This window comes from Lissotriton helveticus, chromosome 11 (genome assembly GCF_964261635.1).
Source record: "Lissotriton helveticus chromosome 11, aLisHel1.1, whole genome shotgun sequence".
Lineage (NCBI taxonomy): Eukaryota > Metazoa > Chordata > Amphibia > Caudata > Salamandridae > Lissotriton > Lissotriton helveticus.
Window position 1 is genome coordinate 842,312,309 of NC_136072.1, and position 22,205 is coordinate 842,334,513.

General features: G+C 42.2%; 1 protein-coding gene across 5 annotated transcripts in view; it reads left to right on the top strand.

The window, feature by feature from the left end:
• Positions 1-22,205, top strand: part of LOC144792167 (dual specificity protein phosphatase 18-like) — a 184,038-nt gene that overhangs the window by 123,693 nt on the left and 38,140 nt on the right. For 3 of the 5 annotated variants that reach the window (XM_078667063.1, XM_078667064.1, XM_078667067.1), the window contains exon 2: positions 16,370-16,426. In XM_078667063.1, coding sequence (XP_078523189.1) covers positions 16,370-16,426 — 57 coding nt within the window. Of the gene's footprint in view, positions 1-2,454; positions 2,525-7,295; positions 7,401-16,369; positions 16,427-22,205 lie in introns of all 5 variants that reach the window. The other 2 variants (XM_078667066.1, XM_078667065.1) reach the window with 2 other exon arrangements.

Genomic DNA, 22,205 nt, shown 5'->3' on the forward strand with positions numbered 1-22,205 from the left:
AAATATGTAGGAATTACATTTAATGATAAACTATTTTGTAAATCAAAACTTTAATGCTAAAATATCTTAAACTTTATTTCCACAAAAAAGTTTCATTAAAAAAATGTATTCTAATTAATTTTACAAAACATTTTGGACTTTTTTATGTTGATGGGTGTTTTTAAAATCTTAAAAAATGTAATTTAAAATATTTAAATTACGTTTTTAAAATTAAGTTAAAAGAGTAGTTACTACTACTAACTTTTAACATGTTTCCACCAACAGAGAGCTCAATGACTGAGTATAGGTAAAACGTAAAGTTTTAAACTTTAAAAAAAAGTAAAATATCTTTTTTAATATTAATGTAAAATAATTGAAATGGTAATATATGTTTTTTTTATATATATATATATATCTCCTACTGGCGGTCGCCAGTAGGTAGATATAGTTAGGACCTAGTTTCCATAGGAAATCCGCAACATTCTATTTGGAATAACTTTGGCGCCGGTTGACGAAGAAGATGGCCCGCTCCGCTTCTATCCTGAAAGTTTCAGGGTGATTCGTCAAGCAGGGGCCGAGGAAAAAAAGGGGAGTCCCAAAACGTGTTTTCCCCATGCAATTTTCCATAGGGACTTTTAGCCGCAGCTACAGCCCGAACTGCTGAACGGAATTACACCAAATTTGACAAAAAGGTAGAGTTTGGTTCGCAGATCACACTCTTTGTTAAATTGTGTAAATCCGTGCAGTAGTTCCTGAGAAAATCAAAAGTAAAATCATAGATATAACTATGGACGAAGTAGGGTATGCGTATCCTCCGAGGATCATATGCGTACCCTTACGAGCAGGAGCTGCATGCTAATTGGCTGTCAACTGTCTGTCAACACTCCAAACCAGGAAGTGTTGGCAGCCATCTTGTGTCTCGGTAGAACCGAGACACAAGAAAACTGCAAAACAAGTGCGCAAAAGGCGCAAAGGGGGCAGGGTAGAAACACCCTGACCCCCTAGGCCTGCTAAGGGGGTCCCAAAAGGAACCCCAAGGCCCAAAAAAAAATCTTTTTTTATAGTAAAAAAACGGGAGGATGCATCCTGCCGATTTAAAAAAAAAAAAAAAAAAAAAAAAAAAAAGTTTTTTATTTTTTTAAGCCCCTGGGGGCAATGAATAAATGATATTATGGGGCCCAAAGGGGCCCCCCAGCCCCGGGGACCGCCACCCCCCGGGGCTTGAAATTGATGTGTGAGGGGGCCCCCTCTTGGAGCCTTCAGTAGGCCCTGGGGACCGCCACCACCCAGGGCCGGCTCCTGCAGTGTCCCGGGGTGCCCACCCCCGGGACACTGCCATTTGCAATGACAGGGCGGGAGCCTCTGCTCTCTCTTCTAAGTAGGAAAGCAGATTGCTTTTCCACATGGGGAGCAGCATGTTAGCTGCTCCCCATATGGAAAAGCAATGCCGGCTCCCGCAGGACGCGGGGAGCAGGCTGGGACCATTGGGGGATTGGGGACCCCCCCACGGCCCCCAACGTAGAGGGCCATCCCTGGGGCTAGTAGCGTCCCGGGAGGCCCCCCACCACAAATAAATTTACAAAATTTAAACGGCCCCGTGGACCCCAGGAGGGGGGCAAGGCAGCCCCCCTCCAAAAGATAATTTTGCAGAGGTGTAAAAAGGGGCGTGGCCTCCTTACACCTCTCTGCAACACAGCCCCTGGCGCATACTGGAGGTTCCTGGTGGGCTAGTTGGCCCCCAGGGACCCCCAGTATGCAAGGGGACTTAATCCCCCAACATAGAACGCGCTACGGGGCGCGTTTGCACAGTAGTGAAGGTAGAGGGCGGAGCTTGAGGTGATATGTGTGCAAACAGGCCCTGTGGCGTGTTTTAAGTTGGGGAATTAATTCCTCTTCAATCCAGAGGTCCCCCAGGGGCCAACTAGCCCACCAGGTACCTCCAGTAAGCGCCATGTGTTTGCACACATGTCACCTCAGATGCCGCCCCCTACCTTCACCATTGAGGAAAGTATTCCTCTAAAATCAGCCGAACTACGAATTCCGATTTACTCACCTGTTATCATGAGAGACCTCAGTGCTGCATCTTTGAGCCCATTACGGACCCTGAAAAGTAAATCTAAGCATACTTACCAGTAACTTGTATTTCCTTCCATAGGAATCCATTGTGTGGTTTTCACCAGAAAAGTTTCTGTGTTGATTTTTGAAACGTACAAATATTCCTCTAAAATCAGCCGAACTACGAATTCCGATTTACTCACCTGTTAGCACAAGAGAACCCAGTGCTGCATCTTTTAGCCCAGCACTGACCCTGAAAAGTAATTTTAACCATACTTACCAGTAACTTGTATTTCCTTCCATAGGAATCCATTGTCTGGTTTTCACCAGAAAAGTTTCTAAGTGTCTATTTTCACAAACTAAAAATATTCCTAAAAAATTGCCTGTATGACTTAAACGCATTCTTTCAACTGTTTACAGGAGATGCAGCAGTGCTGGATCCAGGATCCACCACTGAGTAAGAAAAGGTGACAATAACACCCCTTACTTGGTAAGTGAATTTCCTTCCATAGGGTAACATGGACTGGTTTTACTTGGAAATTCTTTCAAGTGGGCGTTTTGGAACTTTAAAATATTTCTAAAAAATCAGCAGAACTACGAATTCCGATTTACTCACCTGTTATCAGGAGAGACTTCAGTGCTGCATCTTTGAGCCCAGTACTAATCATGAAAAGTAATTCTAACCATACTTACCAGTAACTTGAATTTCCTTCCATAGGCTAACATTGACTGGTTTCACTTGGAAATTCTTCTAACTGTGGAGTTTGGAACTTTAAAATATTCACCTAAAATCATCCGAACAACGAATTCCGATTTACTCACCTGTTATCAGGAGAGAACCCAGTGCAGCATCTTTTAGCCCAGCACTGACCCTGAAAAGTAATTCTAACCATACTTCCCATACTTGTATTTCCTTCCATAGAAATCCATTGTCTGGTTTTCACCAGAAAAGTTTCTGTCTGTTTTCACAAACAAAAAATATTTTTTTTAAATTGCCTGTATGACTTAAACGCATTCTTTCAACTGTTTACAGGAGATGCAGCAGTGCTGGATCCAGGATCCACCACTGAGTAAGAAAAAGTGACGGTAGCACTACTTACCTGCTAAATGAATTTCTTGCTATAGGATAACATTGGTGATTCTATGTGAAAACATTTCTAAATGTCAACTTTTAAAATACAATAATAATACTTAAAATCACTTCTGTGACTAAAACACTTTTACTCAACCGTTTACAGGAGATGTCCAAGGACTGAATCTAGGATCCAGTCCTGTGGTTAGTAAAGTAATCCATAAAGTAACTAATTGCATTTAACTAGACATTCACATGGAGGTCAATGTTGCATTGTACTTAAAAGTCTACTGCCTATTTGCAAAGTATTTAAACTAAAGTAATTAATTCTGAGAAAGTATATTTTGTAATGTTTAATGTAATTATAATGTAATTTAAAAAATAAAATATCAAAAAATAAATAGTTTAAAAAATGTAGTAAATCAGTATAAAAAAAATAACAATTAATACATTTAAAAATTGTCATTTATACAACTTAATTCACTGAAAAAACCATAGGTTTCAGGCCTGATATAGTTAAGAATTAGCATTTTAAAAACCTTTGCAATTCACTGAAAAAAACATAGGTTTCAGGCCTGATATAGTTCGGAATTAGCATTTTAAAAACCTTAGAAATTAACTGAAAAAAACATAGGTTTTAGGGGTGTTATAGTTAGCTGGGCATTTCACTCGTCCAAAACCCTTGAAACTCCTTTGATATAGTTAGTTTTACTAACTATATCTCGCGCGCCCGAGAATCCACTGCTGATGATGTCACATATGACATCATTCATGACATGGTCAGTGACATCACTGATGACATCACTGATGACATCATCCATGTGACAATTAGATACACCTCATCATACACTAGTATAACCTTTCATCACTCACTGTAAAATACAGAGTACCATATTTGAATCCATTGACACACCAATACAAGTTTCTAAAAACTTACTCAGTGATTCCTAGATCTATACAAACATCTAATCACTTACCTGCAGATTCACTCGTACATGCAGTCAATGATCAATAGAACACTATCAAATATACTTGTACATCTATATCAACATTACACACCAGCACACATCCTATCTATACTAATACAATAAAGAGAGAGCCCAAACCTTTGAGGCGGGTAATCTCAGGAACCACAGCACCAATCACAGCACCCAATACAGCGTTGGAAAGGGCAGTTGCAGCAGAAGGACATAGGCTATGCAGACGCCCAACATATACATTTAAAAGGTAAAAGAACCGTGCCAGCAAAGTAGTCCCTTGTGGGCGTGTCTGCGTTGTGCTGTGGGCGTGTGCTGGGGGCATGACAAACGCTGGGGGCGTGCGGTACGTTCCACCTTCATTCCATGTCCCATATCGTGTGCTAATCCCACCCTGCTCCCTTTAAATACCCTGCACCCCATAATCATAACCCACCCTTTCTCCTTAAAATACCCCAACACCCTTAAATACTAACCCATCTTAACCCTATAAATATACCCTGTACCCCAAAACCCAAACCTATCCCTAAACCCTAAAAATACCCCTGTACCCCAAAACCCAAACCTAGCCCTGAACCCTATAAATACCCCTGTACCTCAAAACCTAAACCTACCCCTGAACCCTAAAAATACCCCTGTACCCCAAAACCCAAACCTAGCCCTGAACCCTAAAAGTACCCCTGTACCCCAAAACCCAAACCTAGCCCTGAACCCTTAAAATACCCATGCACCCAAAAACCAAAACCTACCCCTGAACCCTAAAAATACCCCTATACCCCAAAACCCAAACCTAGCCCTGAACCCTATAAATACCCCTGTACCTCAAAACCTAAACCTACCCCTGAACCCTAAAAATACCCCTGTACCCCAAAACCCAAACCTAGCCCTGAACCCTATAAATACCCCTGTACCTCAAAACCTAAACCTAGCCCTGAACGCTTAAAATACCCCTGTACCCCAAAACTCAAACCTACCCCTGAACCCTAAAATACCCCTGTACCCCTGTACCCAAACCGAGACCTGAACCCTAAAAATACCCCTGTACCCCAAAACCCATACCTATCCCTAAACCCTAAAACTACCCCTGTACCTCATAACCCAAAACTATATCTGAACCCTTAAAATACCCAAACACCCCAAGACATATACCTCAGTACCCAAAAACATATACCCCTATACCCATAATTACCTTATCCAAACATTAAAAAAACATGCTTTTACCATTCATGCATTTACAACGAATTTCGTTGTAAATGTATGCGTGGTAAAAGCATACAAAATGTAATGCCATGCGTTATAATGGTATTGCGGAGTCATGGTACTTTCGTAATAAAAGAATGCGAAGTGATGGTATGAGGAAAGAAAGTTGCGGAATAATGGGTGTTTACCCTCCCCCGGTAAGTACATTGGTGGCACGGCGGCCCACATCTCCTGCACCATACTCATATTTTTTTACCACCCATTTGAAAAATGCACAGGTCTCTCTCATTGATGGCCAGCACCGACATACACTTTTAGACACACCTCCCGCCACAAGTTCTCGAATTGCGAACTTTAGAGCTTGGGAGCTACGTTCAAATCACGGCACCAGCTCAACATCCTGTGATTCCAGGCAAACCGCTTTGTCTCCCCGTGCCTACCACAAATGAATGTGTTCTTCTGTAATGTAAGTTGTGCTCATGCCATGTTGTCGAGTTTGCGCTATATAATATTGCAAGGAAAAATAAAGTAGGGAAACTCGAGTTCATACACTACTGAACGCGCACTCTTAAGTGCATCAGCAGTGCACTGTGAATCGGAGCGTTTCACAGGCCTGTCACAGATGAGAAATGCTATCAAAACGCAATCCTACAAAACAATATACTACTGGCCGGCAGCAATTCATACCCGGACAACGTCGGGACGGGCTGCTAGTTCACTTATAAAGTTATCCTATTCACTTATGCAAACAATGGATCATACTTGCATTTACTTAGCTATACACATATACAAACACCACTTTATCTATTCATATAGATAGTAACTTATACTTAGTGTGTTATAAAATCACTATTACAAGTATACAGTCATGCATACAATCAATGAGTCTTATGTATACTTATTTATAAACAACAACTGACACATACACTGCCTTTTATTTTTCTACTTTGTTGGACATGTACCATTGAGAGAGATATTTGCTCATCACCACACCCATAAAGATATTCACTCACCCAAACAACTGTTATAACATGTAGTTTTAACTTCATATACCTACTGAATCAACTATTTACACATCTTTGGGCAGACCACACACACATTCACTCTCCCATACAAATACTCAGTTAACTAATCAAAAACTAATATAGATTTTCAAATAGCTAGTAACCAACTGGAGAAGCAGTTTACGCAACAACTGACAAAGTGATACAGATGTTCACACAGTTTAGTCACTATCCAATATATTTAGTGAGACACTTTAAATTAGTCAAGTAAACAGTCAATCACACTGCTACTAAATCCTCCATCCAGATATTTATATTTATATATCCACTCATTCTTCAATGCAAATGGCTATATATATAATACATAATTAAATAACGAAGCAAACCACATTCACTGGATGATGTCATCAGTGATGTCATTTAAGATGTCATCAGTGATGTCACTGACCATGCCATGAATGATGTAATATGTGACATCATCAGCAGTGGATTGCGGGCGCGTGAGATATAGTTAGTACAACTAACTATATCGGAGGAATTTCAATGGTTTTGTACAAGTGAAATGTCCAACTAACTATAACACCCCTAAAACCTATGTTTTTTCAGTGAATTTCTAAGGTTTTTTAAATGCTAATTCCTAACTATATCAGGCCTGAAGCCTATGGTTTTTTCAGTGAATATCCAGGTTCATTCTACAGGGATGAACATTGATGAGGAAATGTATGTACACTTATGAACCATCTGACCGAGACCTTCTATATCCCCTTCTGGATACTCAGATTCCATGACAATCTGATTTTTTAAGTGTTTATTGTTAATTATTATTTTTTGTTGAAACTTAGGTGTACGGTGCGTGTACTATAAGCTTAAATAACGATAAACCAAGGTATCTTTGGAAATTTTACAATGCTAACACTAAATGAGGCACGATGATGTCGTCTATCAGTATTATATATATTTGTGTGTATATTGAATCTAATCACCACTCTCTCCCTTTCACCTTTCTAGAAACTGTGCTGTTGCGGAAGAAATTAAACAAACCACAGATAGAAGATAGTGTTACGAGCACGACCAACCCCACGAGAACTTACAACTTACTTTTAAGAGCACGGGGTAGTATTTTATGAACTGAATAATGGATTCGAGGGTGGCTTTATAGGATCTTTTGATTTTATATTGGCATTTGCCTATATTGACTGTATGACGACTCAGCAATAATGGGAATCGATATATGGATATGGGGGAGGATTTATAAGTATGAATGGATCAGGAAAGATTCAATCCAACCAGAGATTTGACTTACCTAATTTAGGGTACTATACCCGAATTGACTCCGTCACTTTCTCTCTTACTCGATCCCCTCCCCTCCTATGTCTTACTCTTATCTTCACTGCCTCAATTTTTTCTCCTTCATTTCTCCTTACTTATTCTTCTTTTGCCTTGCAAAGTTGGGTACTATACCGTTATGCATTAGGAAGAAGTTCACTTTTATTTTATTTAATTTAAGTTGAAATCATATTTTGCACATGTAAAAGGCCTTTGTGAATAATGTTAAACACTGAGTCTTTCTTCCTTTTCATTATGTCTTTTGCTATATCACACGATGAACAAATGTGGTGGTCATGTGACCAAGAGCCCGTGAGCCCGAAACGCGTCTGTTTTTGCCCGATTAAATTCTCTGAACGTACCTGGCTGGTGTGGCTTGTCATCCTTTTTGCAAAAGAGAAGAGGATTCTGTGGAGATATATATATATATATATATATATATATATATATATATATATATATAATCTTCTCTGCTACATTACCGTGTCTGCCAGGAGCACGTTACAAGGACCCGTCCAGTGAAGAGTCCCGGGTTTTAGCTGGCAACAAACTTTGTGTGAATCAAGTGATTGATTATCCCGGGACCACCACGAGAACAGACCATGCAAGCAGCTGCTGCCAGGAGGCAGGCTCATTGCAGTCTCTCTCCACGGCCCGGCCTGGCCTGAACTGTGATTGTGACTTGGGCGTTGGGGACCCGAGGGAACCCCGAGCACGCAAATACGGACGGCACCTGCCTCTACACGCCGGGCTCGCTGGATTTCCGGACCTGCCCCTGCTAACTTATATGCCGGGACCTTATGGCTGGTGCGGTTGGGGAGATGAGGGGGTGCCAGCTGTGTTATTCCTAAGGTGACATGGGCCAGTGAAAACTTTCACCACCCCCGTGATTGCACCAGTTTAGCCCACATCATTCTGGGACTTGAAGTATCGACGCATTGGGCGTCCTATATGTTTCAAAAAACTTACAGCCACTAAGACCTTACGCTGTTCGGGGGGCGGAGCCTGTTTTTCACCCAGCAGGAGAGGAAGCGGTATTTATACCGGTGAACATTTGCCCGTATCCTGCTGCAACCATCTGGCGCTGACGAGGCTCAACATCATGCCGAAATGCATCCGCCTTGATTGTTGGTTAGGCATTAAAGGTACCTCCTCTGCCTCCCCGCTTGTGGCCTCTTCTTCTTGTCTTCGGAGAAGCTCACTGACATTTTCTAGCGTGACATCCAGTATCGCGCTGCCAGAGGCCCCCGCACCATAAGCTGGCCCCAGTCACGCTGGTACCTCTGCTTCTGTGGCAGTTTCTACACCCAGGTGATTGGGAGGATTGGGGCCCACCTTTGGACTCGGCAAAATGATGAAGCAGTGTTGGGGTGATTCTACCCCACGCCGGGCTCGCTGGATTTCCGGACCTTTCCCTGCTAACTTATATGCTGGGACCTTATGGCTGGTGCGGTTGGGGAGATGAGGGGGTGCCAGCTGTGTTATTCCTAAGGTGACCTGGGCCCGTGAAAACTTTTACCACCCCCGTGATTGCACCAGTTTAGCCCACAGCATTCTGGGACTTGAAGTATCGACGCATTGGGCGTCCTATATGTTTCACAAAACTTACAGCCACTAAGACCTTACGCTGTTCGGGGGGCAGAGCCTATTTTTCACCCAGCAGGAGAGGAAGCGGTATTTATACAGGTGAACATTTGCCCGTATCCTGCTGAAACCATCTGGCGCTGATGAGGCTCAACATCATGCCGAAATGCATCCGCCTTGTTTATTGGTTTGGCATTAAAGGTACCTCCTCTGCCTCCCCGCTTGTGGTCTCTTCTTCTTGTCTCACTGATAGATATATATATATATACACATTTTTTTTCCAGAGTTTTGGAGTCAAGATACATCATTGACTTAAAAAATATGACACCATGGGGCCTGAATAACGATGAGGAATTGTGGGTCCACCTCTGAACATACACATGGGATCATGTATATGGCTAACCTTATTTCTGAACCACTTCTGTGTAACAAAAACTACTCCCTGTAGCTGTAATTAAGTTTCTCATCCGACATCATTCTAAACTGACATTCTAATTTGAGTTTTTAGCCCATACAGGGTTATATAACAAGAAAGGGAAATAAAACAAGGACATTCGGGTCTGATGCAAATATAACAAAGGTATATATGGGGATACACCCCGATAAAGTTTAAATTAAACTAAAATCACTTATGGTTTCTTCAGGACCCAATGTATTTGCACTACATTTCGCTGAAAGTATCGAAATGAAAAATGATGTGTATTTGAATTATGAATTGTTTGTTGTCTGTATATGTTTTTAATTGAGCACCATGCACTTTATTTGATCACGCCACTGCCTATGTTTTATTCTGTAAATAGACGAGAAATACACGTTAAAAGATGGCCGCCACATTGACATAATGGTACATCATCGATGTCAATGATCTCTGTTTCGGCCGACAGGCTTTAAATGGCGTCACTTTACAAACACACACTGATGAAGCTGGATTAGCGAAACGCGTCTGTCAGGGGTGAAGGGCGATCTGCATTCAATTCTTTTCATAACAGATTCCAGCGTGCTTGCCATTATTTCGACTGGATAGTTGGATGTGTTGCAATATATATATATATATATATATATATATATATATATATATATATATATTCCGTTACGCTGCCACAGTTTGTGGTGCACGCAATGACAGGCGAACTCAGCCAACACGGTTAAGTCCTTTATTGAGGCACAACGGGACACAGCGCTGAATATTTCATTAAGCCCCAACGCGTTTCGGAACTCCTTATGCTCCTTGGTCAAGGGGATATATGGATCCCGTTTTTTGCGCAAACAAAAGTTCCCGCGCACTCTCAGCTTCTTACACCAGTAACGACCAGTACTCCAAGCGTGCTTACTGTTGCTTTATTATCATAACAGCTTGTCCAGCAACACTGCTCGACGCGTTTCGCGTCCCACGCCACTTGTTCACGAGACTGTTTGTAGCACAGTGTTTGTTTGTATATTTAAATAAAGTGCAAAGTGAAAAAAATTTATAAAACAGGAAGTGACTTAATACGTGTCATTTCCTACACTCACCGCTAAGCATTGTGGTATGTGTAGTCCATAGTTAATTTGCCAATTCGTATGTCCCACAGTAATGCCTGTGATGTATCCTCAAATCTTTCCTCTAATGGGTCTTTTATCACCTAGCGCAGCTAAACAATTGACATTTTAGGACTACCATTTCTCACATCTCTCCCCTCCAGTGGGTCAATGATTATATATTGTATCACCGGAACCTCCGGTATCTATTATATGTGCATGATATTGGTGAGATTTTTCTTAGTCCTTATCTATCAACTTGCTTTTTCCCTCTAGTGGGTGTTTACAGTATGTGTCTGTAAGTTTGTATTTCTGTTGCTGCGCCTCTGTCAATGGGTTCTGCTTGTTTATGTGTATCATGCCAATGTGTGATTGGGGACCTCCAGTTTTAGCGGTGTAATTTATATCATAGTAGTGTGTGAATGTGAGCTGTGATGTATTTGTGCAGTTAAAACCATTCATTTGTGTCGGGAAGAAAATTTACAATTGAGGTTCAAATTCAAAGTTCAGATGGTCATAGTGTCAATCAGGGATTTAGAGATGATAATTCAATTCCTCATCCTGGTTCAGGCCAAGGGGGGTTAGGGTTCTGAAATTCAAAATATGTTTAGATTCTTTCTGTCTCAAAATCTTTTCGCGGTCACCCCCGCGTGGATGACGTCCTACTGTTTCAATTGCATAAAATTTTAATTCCTTCCAATTACTGGCATGTTCCTTTTCCATGTGTCTCGCAATGGCATAACTCCGGTCACAGTTCACTATCAACCTTACGTGTTCCAGGATGCGTTTTTTAAGTTTGCATTTCGTGCTGCCTATGTATTTTAATGTGCATGGGCACTCTGATATATATATTGCGAACTGACTCTTGCAATATACATATATATATCAGAAGTGCCAAGTTGGAATCACTCTGATTTCAGAACTCAGTAGGCGTACCTAGAAGATGGATAGAGAATGCTGGAACATGGGCAAGGCCAAGAGGTGTTAGAAAGATAGACTTGGTAATGTAAGCATGTTATGAACAGCAGAGTTGGAATGGCAATGCACTGTGATAATGGTGAGTATACATTTGTGCTCGGAGTATTAAAATTAAATGGGGACTGCAAACACTGAAGTAATAAAAACATCTTTAGTTCAAAAGGACACTTTTGCTTTGTTTTACAGAGCCTTTTGTGTTTAAAGGGGTGACACTGAAACTAGCACTGTTTTGGACTATGACCCCCATGGACATGTCTCTGGATACCGTATCGACATCCTCCCAGGTTTAGCTCAGTACTTCTATTTGTGTGCCGTTTGAATGTCTTAGTAAGCATTAAAACAGTGGTTCCCAAAAATGTTTTCAAAATTGAGAGTTCGTTCCACATCTGCACACTTCATTGTGGTAAGGATATGCTCCATCTGTTTTAGGTAGTAGTAGTGGTTTAAACACTTTTTCCAGTGCTATCATTTTTATTCCTTTTTTCTCCTGGGGCATAAAACTTTGTTAGGCCATTGCACGGACTACAAAAAAAAAAAAAATTGTACCACAAGATGGGAACACGCAAAGGGGCCAGAAATGTGCAGTCTACTTATATGGTAACCATACCCAACAAATCTTCACTGTCCGACCAATCGCTAAATAATATGGGGCAAGAATATTTTCTTTACTGAGGAAGGCTGACTACTGAAGCTTCAGTCAGTCAATGATTTTACAGCATGTTGAGATAGGCTCCCTATACTTATGTGTATCTTTGCTAGTGTTGTGTTGCACAGTAGTGAGAGGATCCTTAATTTGCAATCACTGTAAGCCCAAGAACCCAGTCCTACAAAGTTTCATAAAAGAAAACACCAGTTGTGGATAGTCTTGACTAGTTGGATGCATCTGGTGAAGCAATGCAGCACCCATTTAAAGGAGAAGACCTGAACCGATGATAAAGTGGTAAGGAATAAAGCTACCTTGGTGAAACCACCCTGAGGCATGTCCAGTAGGGCATGTAACATAGTTCATGTCATGTTTCGCAGACATTTATGCAGGATACATGGCAGGAAGCCCATAGAGCGCTCCCTGTGCTTAAGGCATTCTACTTTTCAACTGAAAAAACTGTGCAAGGGGGTGCTCTCTATAAGAAAGAAATTGCTGAACACTGCCTTGTATGTCAGAAGAGATTGTACAGGAAATGAGATGCTACTGTTTTCAGTCCGTTCATATCTCATGGATGTTTGCAAGCAGAAACTGGAAGTTCTAGAAGATAAAAAGGATCATGAGACTTCCATAGTCCTGGCCACTACGTTCGACGCTTGTCTCGGTCAAATTGTTGTACAGAGCGTCAGTTCATGGAATCTATTGAATGTTAATGCCTGTATGATCAGATATTCTTCAAGATAGAAGCACCACACTAAATATTCTTTTGAATAGAAATATCAGAGAACGTGTATTTTCTTTTTGGAGTTCATTATTTACATTTTCTGCTGCCGTGGCTTTCACCATGCACTGTAAATTAGTTACTCCGTTTTTGGAAATTACTAACATTGATGATTAGAGTTGTTCATGGGAACGTGGTTTGAAGGGCTTTTACAATGAATTTCACAGTTTAGAAGATTAAGGCTTCTTGCAGATATGCTGTCCATCCACAAGGCTTTACTTCAGCCACCAGACCAAGTCTCTAATGTTCACTTGGGTCCCCCTGCTTTCTCAACTCTATGAAGGATATCAGTAATTCAGTATCCTTGTGAGAATTTGCTGGGTTTATAGAAACCTGACTAAATGGACCCTGGGCAGCCCGAGCACTCTACGTGGAAATGCCACTATAGAAAGGAACACATTGAGAAATTAATTAATGATCAGCAATTGTATAAAATGAATCCTGATTTTGGACACCCAGGAGGACGTTTTGTGGTATTTGTGACCCAACGCTGGTCTGTACACACCATGCCCATGGATTTTGGACAGTGAATCTGTGGAGGATGTGCATGTGCACCGTAAGGAGAGACTTGAGGGGTTCTATTCTAGCAGTCTGACCGAAAGTTAGGTGCAGGCTTTACCAATATTTTGACTAAAATGTTCTGTACCTTTTCATATGACTAATCATTGCTGGGGCTAATATTTGTTTATTATTTACTACAATTTCTTGTCACTTCTTGGTATTTATTTAGGTCGTAAATAAAATTGTGGCTGTTTTTTTTAAGATGGGCTGAAATTTGTACAAAAAAATCCTGCAAGAGTCTCTGGCAGGATCTGAGCTGTTCTTGGTCGTAGCCTACCCTACTGAACTAGACCCATAAGAAGACTGGTGAGATCCTCCCGATTTCCCCTGCTCTGCAGATTCCTAGGAGCAAAACCTGAGGTTTATGGGAGGCTTACTATTACTCACTCTAGTGGCAGCTGTACAGCAGGTCTTGCTCGAACTCTTCCCTGCAGCAACCTCTTCTTCTTTGAGTTGTTTCATGCTTCCATCAGCTTTGCATTGCGTTGTACAATGGATCTTCTGTTTGGGCTATCCCATAAATGGAGCAACTCTGTTGGGAGTTGCTCCATGTATCCTGTACCTCTCGTCCAAACAGTTCTTTTGATAGTAGTGCCTCCTTTGGCAGCTGTTCTTTGCGTCCACCAACTCTGCTGGTAATTGTTCAATGGATATATCACTTCTGCTGGTATCGGTTCCATATATCCACCACTCTGTCTGTAAAGAAATACTTGCTTTTGTTACTCAAGAGCTTTACCCCACTTCAGGCTTATCAGTGCTCCCAGCCATGGAACTTATTGTTAAAACATGGCTTTTATGCTTAAGAGTATTTATGCTCTGGAAAAACACTTAGCTGCTGCTATCACATAGCCCTTCGCTTTACTCCCTTCTAATGTTGCAGTGGATGTACTCCTGATAAGGTAAGTATGAACTTTCCTTGTATGCTGTCATTCCTTGCATAGATAGTCACAAGTCAATGCAAAATATTAGTGAATTCTCACCAGTCTCCTCAACCCTCCCCATTCACGTTTCACCACAGAACGCTTAGATTCCAGTTGTTTTATCTTTTTAATCTCCTGAAATAGAATTCCTTCATAAAAGTAAATACTATTGTTTCCCCTCTTCATACTAAACTGTAATTACTAATTTTTAAAAATAATTTTCACAACGCAGACCTAATTCTAGGAGGACGTTTGAGCACTTTGCAGGGGTGTAACAGCATGACAGTTCAGCAAACAAAATGTGTTGCAAAAAGTAAAAGCTACAGATTGAAGATATTGGCCAAAACCATAGGATATAGGTATGGCGTGGAGGTTTAGGACATTGCAAGGAAGGTCAAAGGTGCATCAATGTATTTTAATAAAGAAGAAAATGCTGCATATCGAAGATATTTTGATAAGTAACACAATACAAGAATCGACTGGTATAGCTGTGTGATATTCTCTGTGGATCAAACTGCACAAAATTCAACAATCATACAGAGGGTGAAAGTTGCAACGTGTGATGTACTTTGACCAGGTGTACGTTTTGAGCATGATCATGGCAAGGTTTCTGAATTCTCTGCGCGTAGTCGATCATGTAGGTGTCTGGTGAGGTGTGGGCGAGGCAGGAGTCAATTAGGAGCGGCCTTGTAATTTCAGCAATACGTAGTTATTAAATCAGATTTTGAAGGATATGAAAGGTGGCTATTGCCTGATGCTTAATGGGACGTCCTTCCATACCTTTAAAGCCAGAGAAGGACCGGGTTAGGGTTTTGGCAGCAAATTGTGTTCAGATAAAGGTTACTAGTGCTGCAGAGGTGTCTCCGTCTGCTTGATAGTATGTTTGTTTTTCATGTACTGGGGGTGTTTAGTTTCATTGCTTTGAAAGTGATGTCAGCAGATCTGATTGTGCAGCGTGCTTGGAATGGTAACCATTGGAGTTTCATTAGTGCTGCAGTGACCCACTCCGACTTTCTCGAGTTAGTGATCCGTCTTTCAGCAGCATGAAGGATGGTTTTCAGAGGGGCTGCCAGATAGCTGGGAGCCGAGTGAGGATAGAGATTGCATATTCTAGTTTAAGAACACCAGTGCTTGTACAACCTGCTTGAGAAATTCTGGGGCAATAAATATCCTCATTGGTTTAATGGCTCTCCACTGATGTTGAGCCTCTTTGGCCATTGATTTTCTATAGGTTTCCGGAATCAGTTTGTTATATGGTATGAATCCTGGAGATCTGCCATCTTGTACTCTGGGGAGAGCCCATCTTATTTGAGGTGTGCATGACAATTTTTGTCTGTGTTTTCAGGGTCTGAACTGATGATAAGAATGTCAATTCTGTTACGATTCAGTTAGGCCTTCACCATCTAGCCACCCACCTAGGTAGCCACCACCCTCCCCTGGGTCCTGTTGGGTCCAGGACTCAAAATGGGTGGTCAGCTGTAACTTCATCTCCATCTCGGGTGAACTTTTCCATGCCTGGTTCCTCCATGTTCGAGCATGTACCTCAGGATTCAGTTCCTCTCACTGTGGAAGTTGGAGTCCTCGCTGGCATCTTTTTTTTCTTCCTCTCTTTTCTTGATGTTGGCTTTCCAATATATCTCCTTGTCTTTTGATTCCTGTTTTGGGGAGAATACGCATACTGCTGTTGCATCTTTCCTCTCCTTGTTCTCTATGTATGTTATTGCCCTACAGTCTTCCTCCTTTGACAGCTTTCTTCCCTTTTCACTTCTAGGGTGCTGCGGGGCTGACTACGCTGGCCGCCTTCGTGGGAGAACTGCTACTCCATGAGGTATTTTTTTTCCCTTATCCTGTTGGATTTGAACTAGCAAAGAGCTGACCAAAATGTGAGGAGATTGTGTTTTGTAATAGATCGTGGTATATTGTATCAAACAGCTGATTAGCAGGCCGGATTCATTATTGTTAAGCACTTGAAAGGCTTCATCCATGATGTAAATTACAGCAGTTTCAGAACTGTGCTCTGAGCAAAAGCCTGATTGGTAACCGTTTAAGAGATTATTTTCATGAAAAAATTTGTATAGTTTTCCTACGCGCCGTTCTAGGATTTTAGCAACAATAGCCAGGCCAGTGAAGGGTTTGTTTTTACTGATGGTAGTGTTTCTAAAGGGGGCATCATTCCTCCTTTTGATTTCCCTGTTTCACTCTTTTTAGAGTTTTGTTCTTCCAGATGTACTATGTGTGTAGTACATTTTCTATTTGACAATAAAAGTTAATGTTAAGATTTTTTTCTTATTTTGGCACATTACCTGTTTAAATTAATGATTGAAACACATTTTAAAAAAAATCTTGAACATTTATGTTTCAGGACCTTGCAGAGATATTCTACCTTTCTATTAATTCAGAGATCATACCCATGGTCAAAAACTAGGTTCCACATTCTTTTTCTCCATCGTAATGATGTTCTGGGGACGGAAATTGTGGTGGAGTAGTGCAGTCACTTTCTTTAGTCATACTGCCAATTCTTTTGGAAATATTTTAAGGTTCATGTACTTTACAAGTCAAGTCAAGTCAAAAGAAGTCTTTATTCGATTGTTCATCTTAAAAGATATGCTACACATCCAACATTATGTCTCGATTTCCAAAGTGCAAGCATAGTTGTTAAAAAAATAATTTAGTATGAAGTTAAAAACATGAACTAAGACGGAATTAAATCATTTATACACGACTTCATTTGCAGATTAAAAAGTTAAACATAATAAAAAACTGTTATTACAGGATATCACAGTCTGACTCGGACCTTATAGATTATTTAACTGGGACCTTGATGCGAGTTAATCAACCTCAAGCGTAGAATCCAAGCCCAACCAAGGTATTTTGCAACCCCTATTACTATCAAGGGCGATAGATCAGATTTTAGAATTCTACAGGCTGTAGATGCTGAACGAGTGCCCAGACTTCTACATAATGGGCGTAGCCACTTTTTTCTGGGGGCAACATACAGGGGGCATACAAAGAGAAAATGACACACACTTTCACCTTGCCTGAAACACAGTGGGCAGTGCTCTGGCCCTCCCTTACCCCATGATGTAGTTAGGCACCTCAGTGGTAGCGAGCCAACTCTCAATTGATGGAATAGTTTGCGATCCAGGGGCTTCGTGATGACATCCCAGTACTTTTAAAGGGAAGAGACATCCTTCAGAAGAACAAATGTCGTTGTAAGGGGACTTCCTGTCATTTCCGAATGTCTTTTGCCAACTACCCAATCCCAGTATAAATTTCTTAGCTCTTTTTTGGGAGGAAAGGTGGCAGAGTCAGGGTTATGCCATAGTTCACCAAGCCCCATGGCGCACAGAGTAGATCTTACCCCTTTGAACCATCCTATATTGTCAGAACCCAGGGAATCCCTTCCCTCTAGACATGCTTTGGCATAAAGCTGTAGCTCTGGTGTGGTCCACAGGCGCCGCCAAAATGCTAGGGGTCTGAATCTCGCTAGGTCTTCCACTGGTTGGCACCCTAAGTCGTACAGGAGCGGGATACGCGGAGTGGATTTCGGTAATCCAATCGCCGCCCTGAGAAATTTGTTTTGGGCTACCTTTAGGGGATCCAGATTACTGTAGCCCCAAAGCTCTGCTCCATACAGAACAGAGGGCAACATTTTTGTGCCATAGATTTTCATGAGCGGGGACATTGGCCGGGTGTAAGAACATTTATGTTCTCTGAGGAGGGCTCCTCCTATTTGCGCATGTTTTAGTGCCAGGAGCTCGACTTGCGGTTTCCAACTAAGGTTTTCACTAAAAGTGACACCTAAGTATGTGAATAGCGTAGTCTGCTCAAGGGTGGTACCACCCATTGTAACCCTGGCAGCAATTGGGGTTGGTCCTCTCAGCACCATAAACTTTGTTTTGGACACGTTAACCTCCAGCTCATGCTCGCGGCAAAACAGCTCAAATCTTGACAGGGCCTGCTGGAGACCCTGCCTCGTCTTAGATATTAACAGGGTGTCGTCCGCAAACATGAGCAGAGGAACTTTCATCCCTGCCAGTGTAGGAGCATCCGTGGGGTGGTTCAAAAAATAATTGGTGACCCCATTAATAAATAGGGAAAACAGAGTAGGGGCCAGAACACTTCCTTGTCTAACTCCTTTGGCAACTGGAAATCTATCCGTAACCTCCCCAGGCCTACCCCAACGTACTTGTGCAAAGGTGTAGGCATGTAAGTTCACTAAGAGTCGCACAAGAACAGCAGGCATTCCCAATTTCAATAGGCATTCCCACAGCTTGGTCCTAGGAACGAGGTCAAATGCGGACCTTAGGTCCACAAAGGCTGCGTATAGCTTGCCCTTCCCAAAAACAACTGTCTTCCAATATAGGAGCACAAAACGGAATGCTTGGTCAAGAGTGCTCACATGAGACCGGAAACCTGCCTGCAGAGGTGTGAGGATATCAAAATCATTAATCCATTCCTGGATCCTACCTAGTACGAGGCGGGCTATTATTTTTTCCACCACATCGATGAGGCTGATCGGTCGGTAGTTTGATGGAACCGAGCGATCGCCTTTCTTATAAATTGGAAGAATTTCAGCCCCGTACCAGGAATCTGGAACCTTCGCTCCAGAAGCAAGTGCATTTACCAGATGGAAAATATACGGGGCCCAGAGATCCTGATCCTGCAGAAATACATCAGCAGGAATGCAATCGGGGCCAGGTGCTTTGCCTCTCGGGATTGTTTTCATAATATTTCTAACCTCGAAAATAGAAAACGTGAGTGAATCCTCAGAAACGGAGCATGGGAGATCAACCAAAACAACATTGTTACTCCTGAATTATCCTCAAAGAAGCTTACCCACTGTTGTTGACCAACAGATGCTGGGCTAGGGTGATCATCCTGGCCTTTCCCCCATTTTAGTAGGTGCCAAAACTGTTGCATATTTCGATAACCACAAGCTTCGGTCAGAGTTAACCACCGGTCCTCATCCCAATTAGATTTAGCCTTTCGTTTAGCTTCATTGTAAACTTTTCTACAGGACCTAATTCGTCCGTGGTTTTTAGATTTGATTGCTAAAAACAAGTTCCCTTGTGTCCGTCAACACTCATCATCATACCATGTGACTACTCTAGGCTTCATCTTCCTGACCTGTTTAGGGATAATCTTAATAAACAGCTTTTTGAGGCCCGAAAACAGATCGGTATGTATACTTGTAAGATTTGCATTAATCTCGTCCTGCGACCCACAATTGTTCAAAAGCTCCAAAGAGCTGGACACTAAAGTTCTAATCTCCTTTCTCGCCCCTTCATCCACAGCAATTTTAGGCCAACGCACCCTTCTCATATCATTACTTAGGGTTACCTCAGCTGGGACTACGTTTAACTCACAGCTCTTGGTCCTTTGAAAGCTGAAGTCCCTTAAAGCCAATACAAGCGGGTCATGATCACTTTCGGGGCGTTCCATGATTTCCATGTCAACAACTGCAACCCATAGCTGCACATCGACTAAAATGTAGTCGATACGACTACTGTGTCTGCCGTTGTTGAATGTGTGCCTACCCTTCCTGTCTGATCTTACCCTACCATTAGTTGCTCTCAGGCCCAGATCTAGGCACAACCCCTTGATAAATGTGGCAGAGCAAGACCATTTCCCAATCGGTGGTAGCTCAAGCTGTGGTATTCCCCACGACATGTCTTCTTCCTCTGTAAGGGAACCATCTTCAGTACCCAGGGGCTCAAAGCATGTATTAAAATCCCCAACACGACCTTATACCCCTCTTCAGATACACTAGAGAGGAAGTCGTCCAGGAGGAGAAGGGTGGGTGAAACCCTTCCACCCTGGAGGCCCCTAACATAAATATTAACTAAAAGGATATTTAAGCCTTTAGAAGATCTAATCCTAATTATTAATATATCTGGACTATCTATGGCAACTTCCTCAGCCCATACACCCTCACATTGGCAAACCCATGTTGTCAGCCCTCCAGCGGGGTGCCCTTTTTGTCCTTTTGTAGCGGGTTTACTGAAATTTAAAAACACCACCCGGAACACCGGCAAAAGTGCCCATGTTTCTTGAAAGGACCAAACATCCCCTTGATCTATAAAATCCACCCAGTCAGGGATGCACAAGCGGGACTCAAGCCCAGCAATGTTCCAACCAGCACACTTAGTGTAGTCGGAGACCAACAAATGAGGGTTTATTACCGCGAGCTGGGCTGGCGCAATAACTTGGGGATTGGATGAGATATTATCTTGTGCCGTTGTTCTAGCACTAATACTAAGTTCAGAACACTGCGCAATGGATAAAACCTCCGTACCTATATCAGCTGGTGCAGAGCCCCTCTTTTCCCCTATATTACCTAAAGCCTGCCCAGCAATGAGTCAATCATTTTCATCAAGATAAGACAGTGGGGCATATCTCCCAGCGGAGATCAGAGACTCAATGCTTAACAGGTTTGACCGGCCCCGGGGAGGGGTATTGTTAGGCCTGGATAGCAAAGGTGTCGCATTAGTGCTAGGGCGGGCTTTAGGATCAAAGTCAGAGAGTTCCCACGTTACAATCGGGCCATCACCACCTTGTGGACGCCAGCCTCTAAGGAATGGAATTACGTGGGTACTCCTAAAGTTAACAATGACCAGATCGCCTGATATGTCTTTAGTTCTGTGGCCGAGCCACCCCACCCTTTGGACATTTAAGATTCGGCCATCTATAGTAGGAGGTAGGGGTCTATTCTTGGAAAGCCAGAAGGCTACTTTGTTTTTTAACTCTTGATAGCCTTCTGTTTTCCCTTGTTTAAGTTCAGGAACCCCTGAAAGTATACACACAAAAGGCGCAGCCTCAGGGGGGAGGTCGATTCTGGGATTTTGGCTATCATTTAACTTTTTAGCAATGGGATCAGGTTTTTTGTAACCAGAGGGCCCTTGATTAACTAAGGGTGTCTTAATTTGTGTGGGCCTCTCTTTAGGGAGAATTTTTACTCGTTGCAATAAATGTACAGGGCTATTTCCAACCTGATGCTGCCCCTCAACAGGGGCTTTGTCTGCAGACCTACCCACTTCAACTGGAATAGGCTGAGTTTTAACAAGAGCCATCAGTCTATCAACTTCTGAGGTGAGTGCATCTATTTTATGCAGCAGTGGGGTAATGATGTCTACCATTTTTGTCTCTAGTTTAGCCTCAAAGGCACGCAGTAAGAGTTCAAATTGTTCCATGTTGTTACTACAGCCTACAGCAGTTTCCGGCGATTTAGGTCCCCCGTGTTTGCCTTTATTTTTGCGAGGGGAAAACTTACTCTCTAAAACCTTTCTTGGCCTCCCACCACTTTGTTTAATTGGCACTTTCCTACAGGCCATGGCTGCTCTTACTATTTTGGATCAGTTCTCTTCATGGCCCGGGTGAACCAACAGGGCTCGAAACAATATCAGGAATAAGTTCTGATGGGGCTGGGTGTACCTGGGCGTCTATCACTACCATTCCCCTGCTTCCTAAGTCGGCATTAGCCTCGAGGGGGGTCACTATTGTATCGGAGAGAGAGCTAGGGAGCAAATGCCCCAGGGAGCCAGATTTCCCTAGTGAAGCTCTCCGATCGCTATTAATCTTAGAGACCATTTTTACTAGGTAATTGT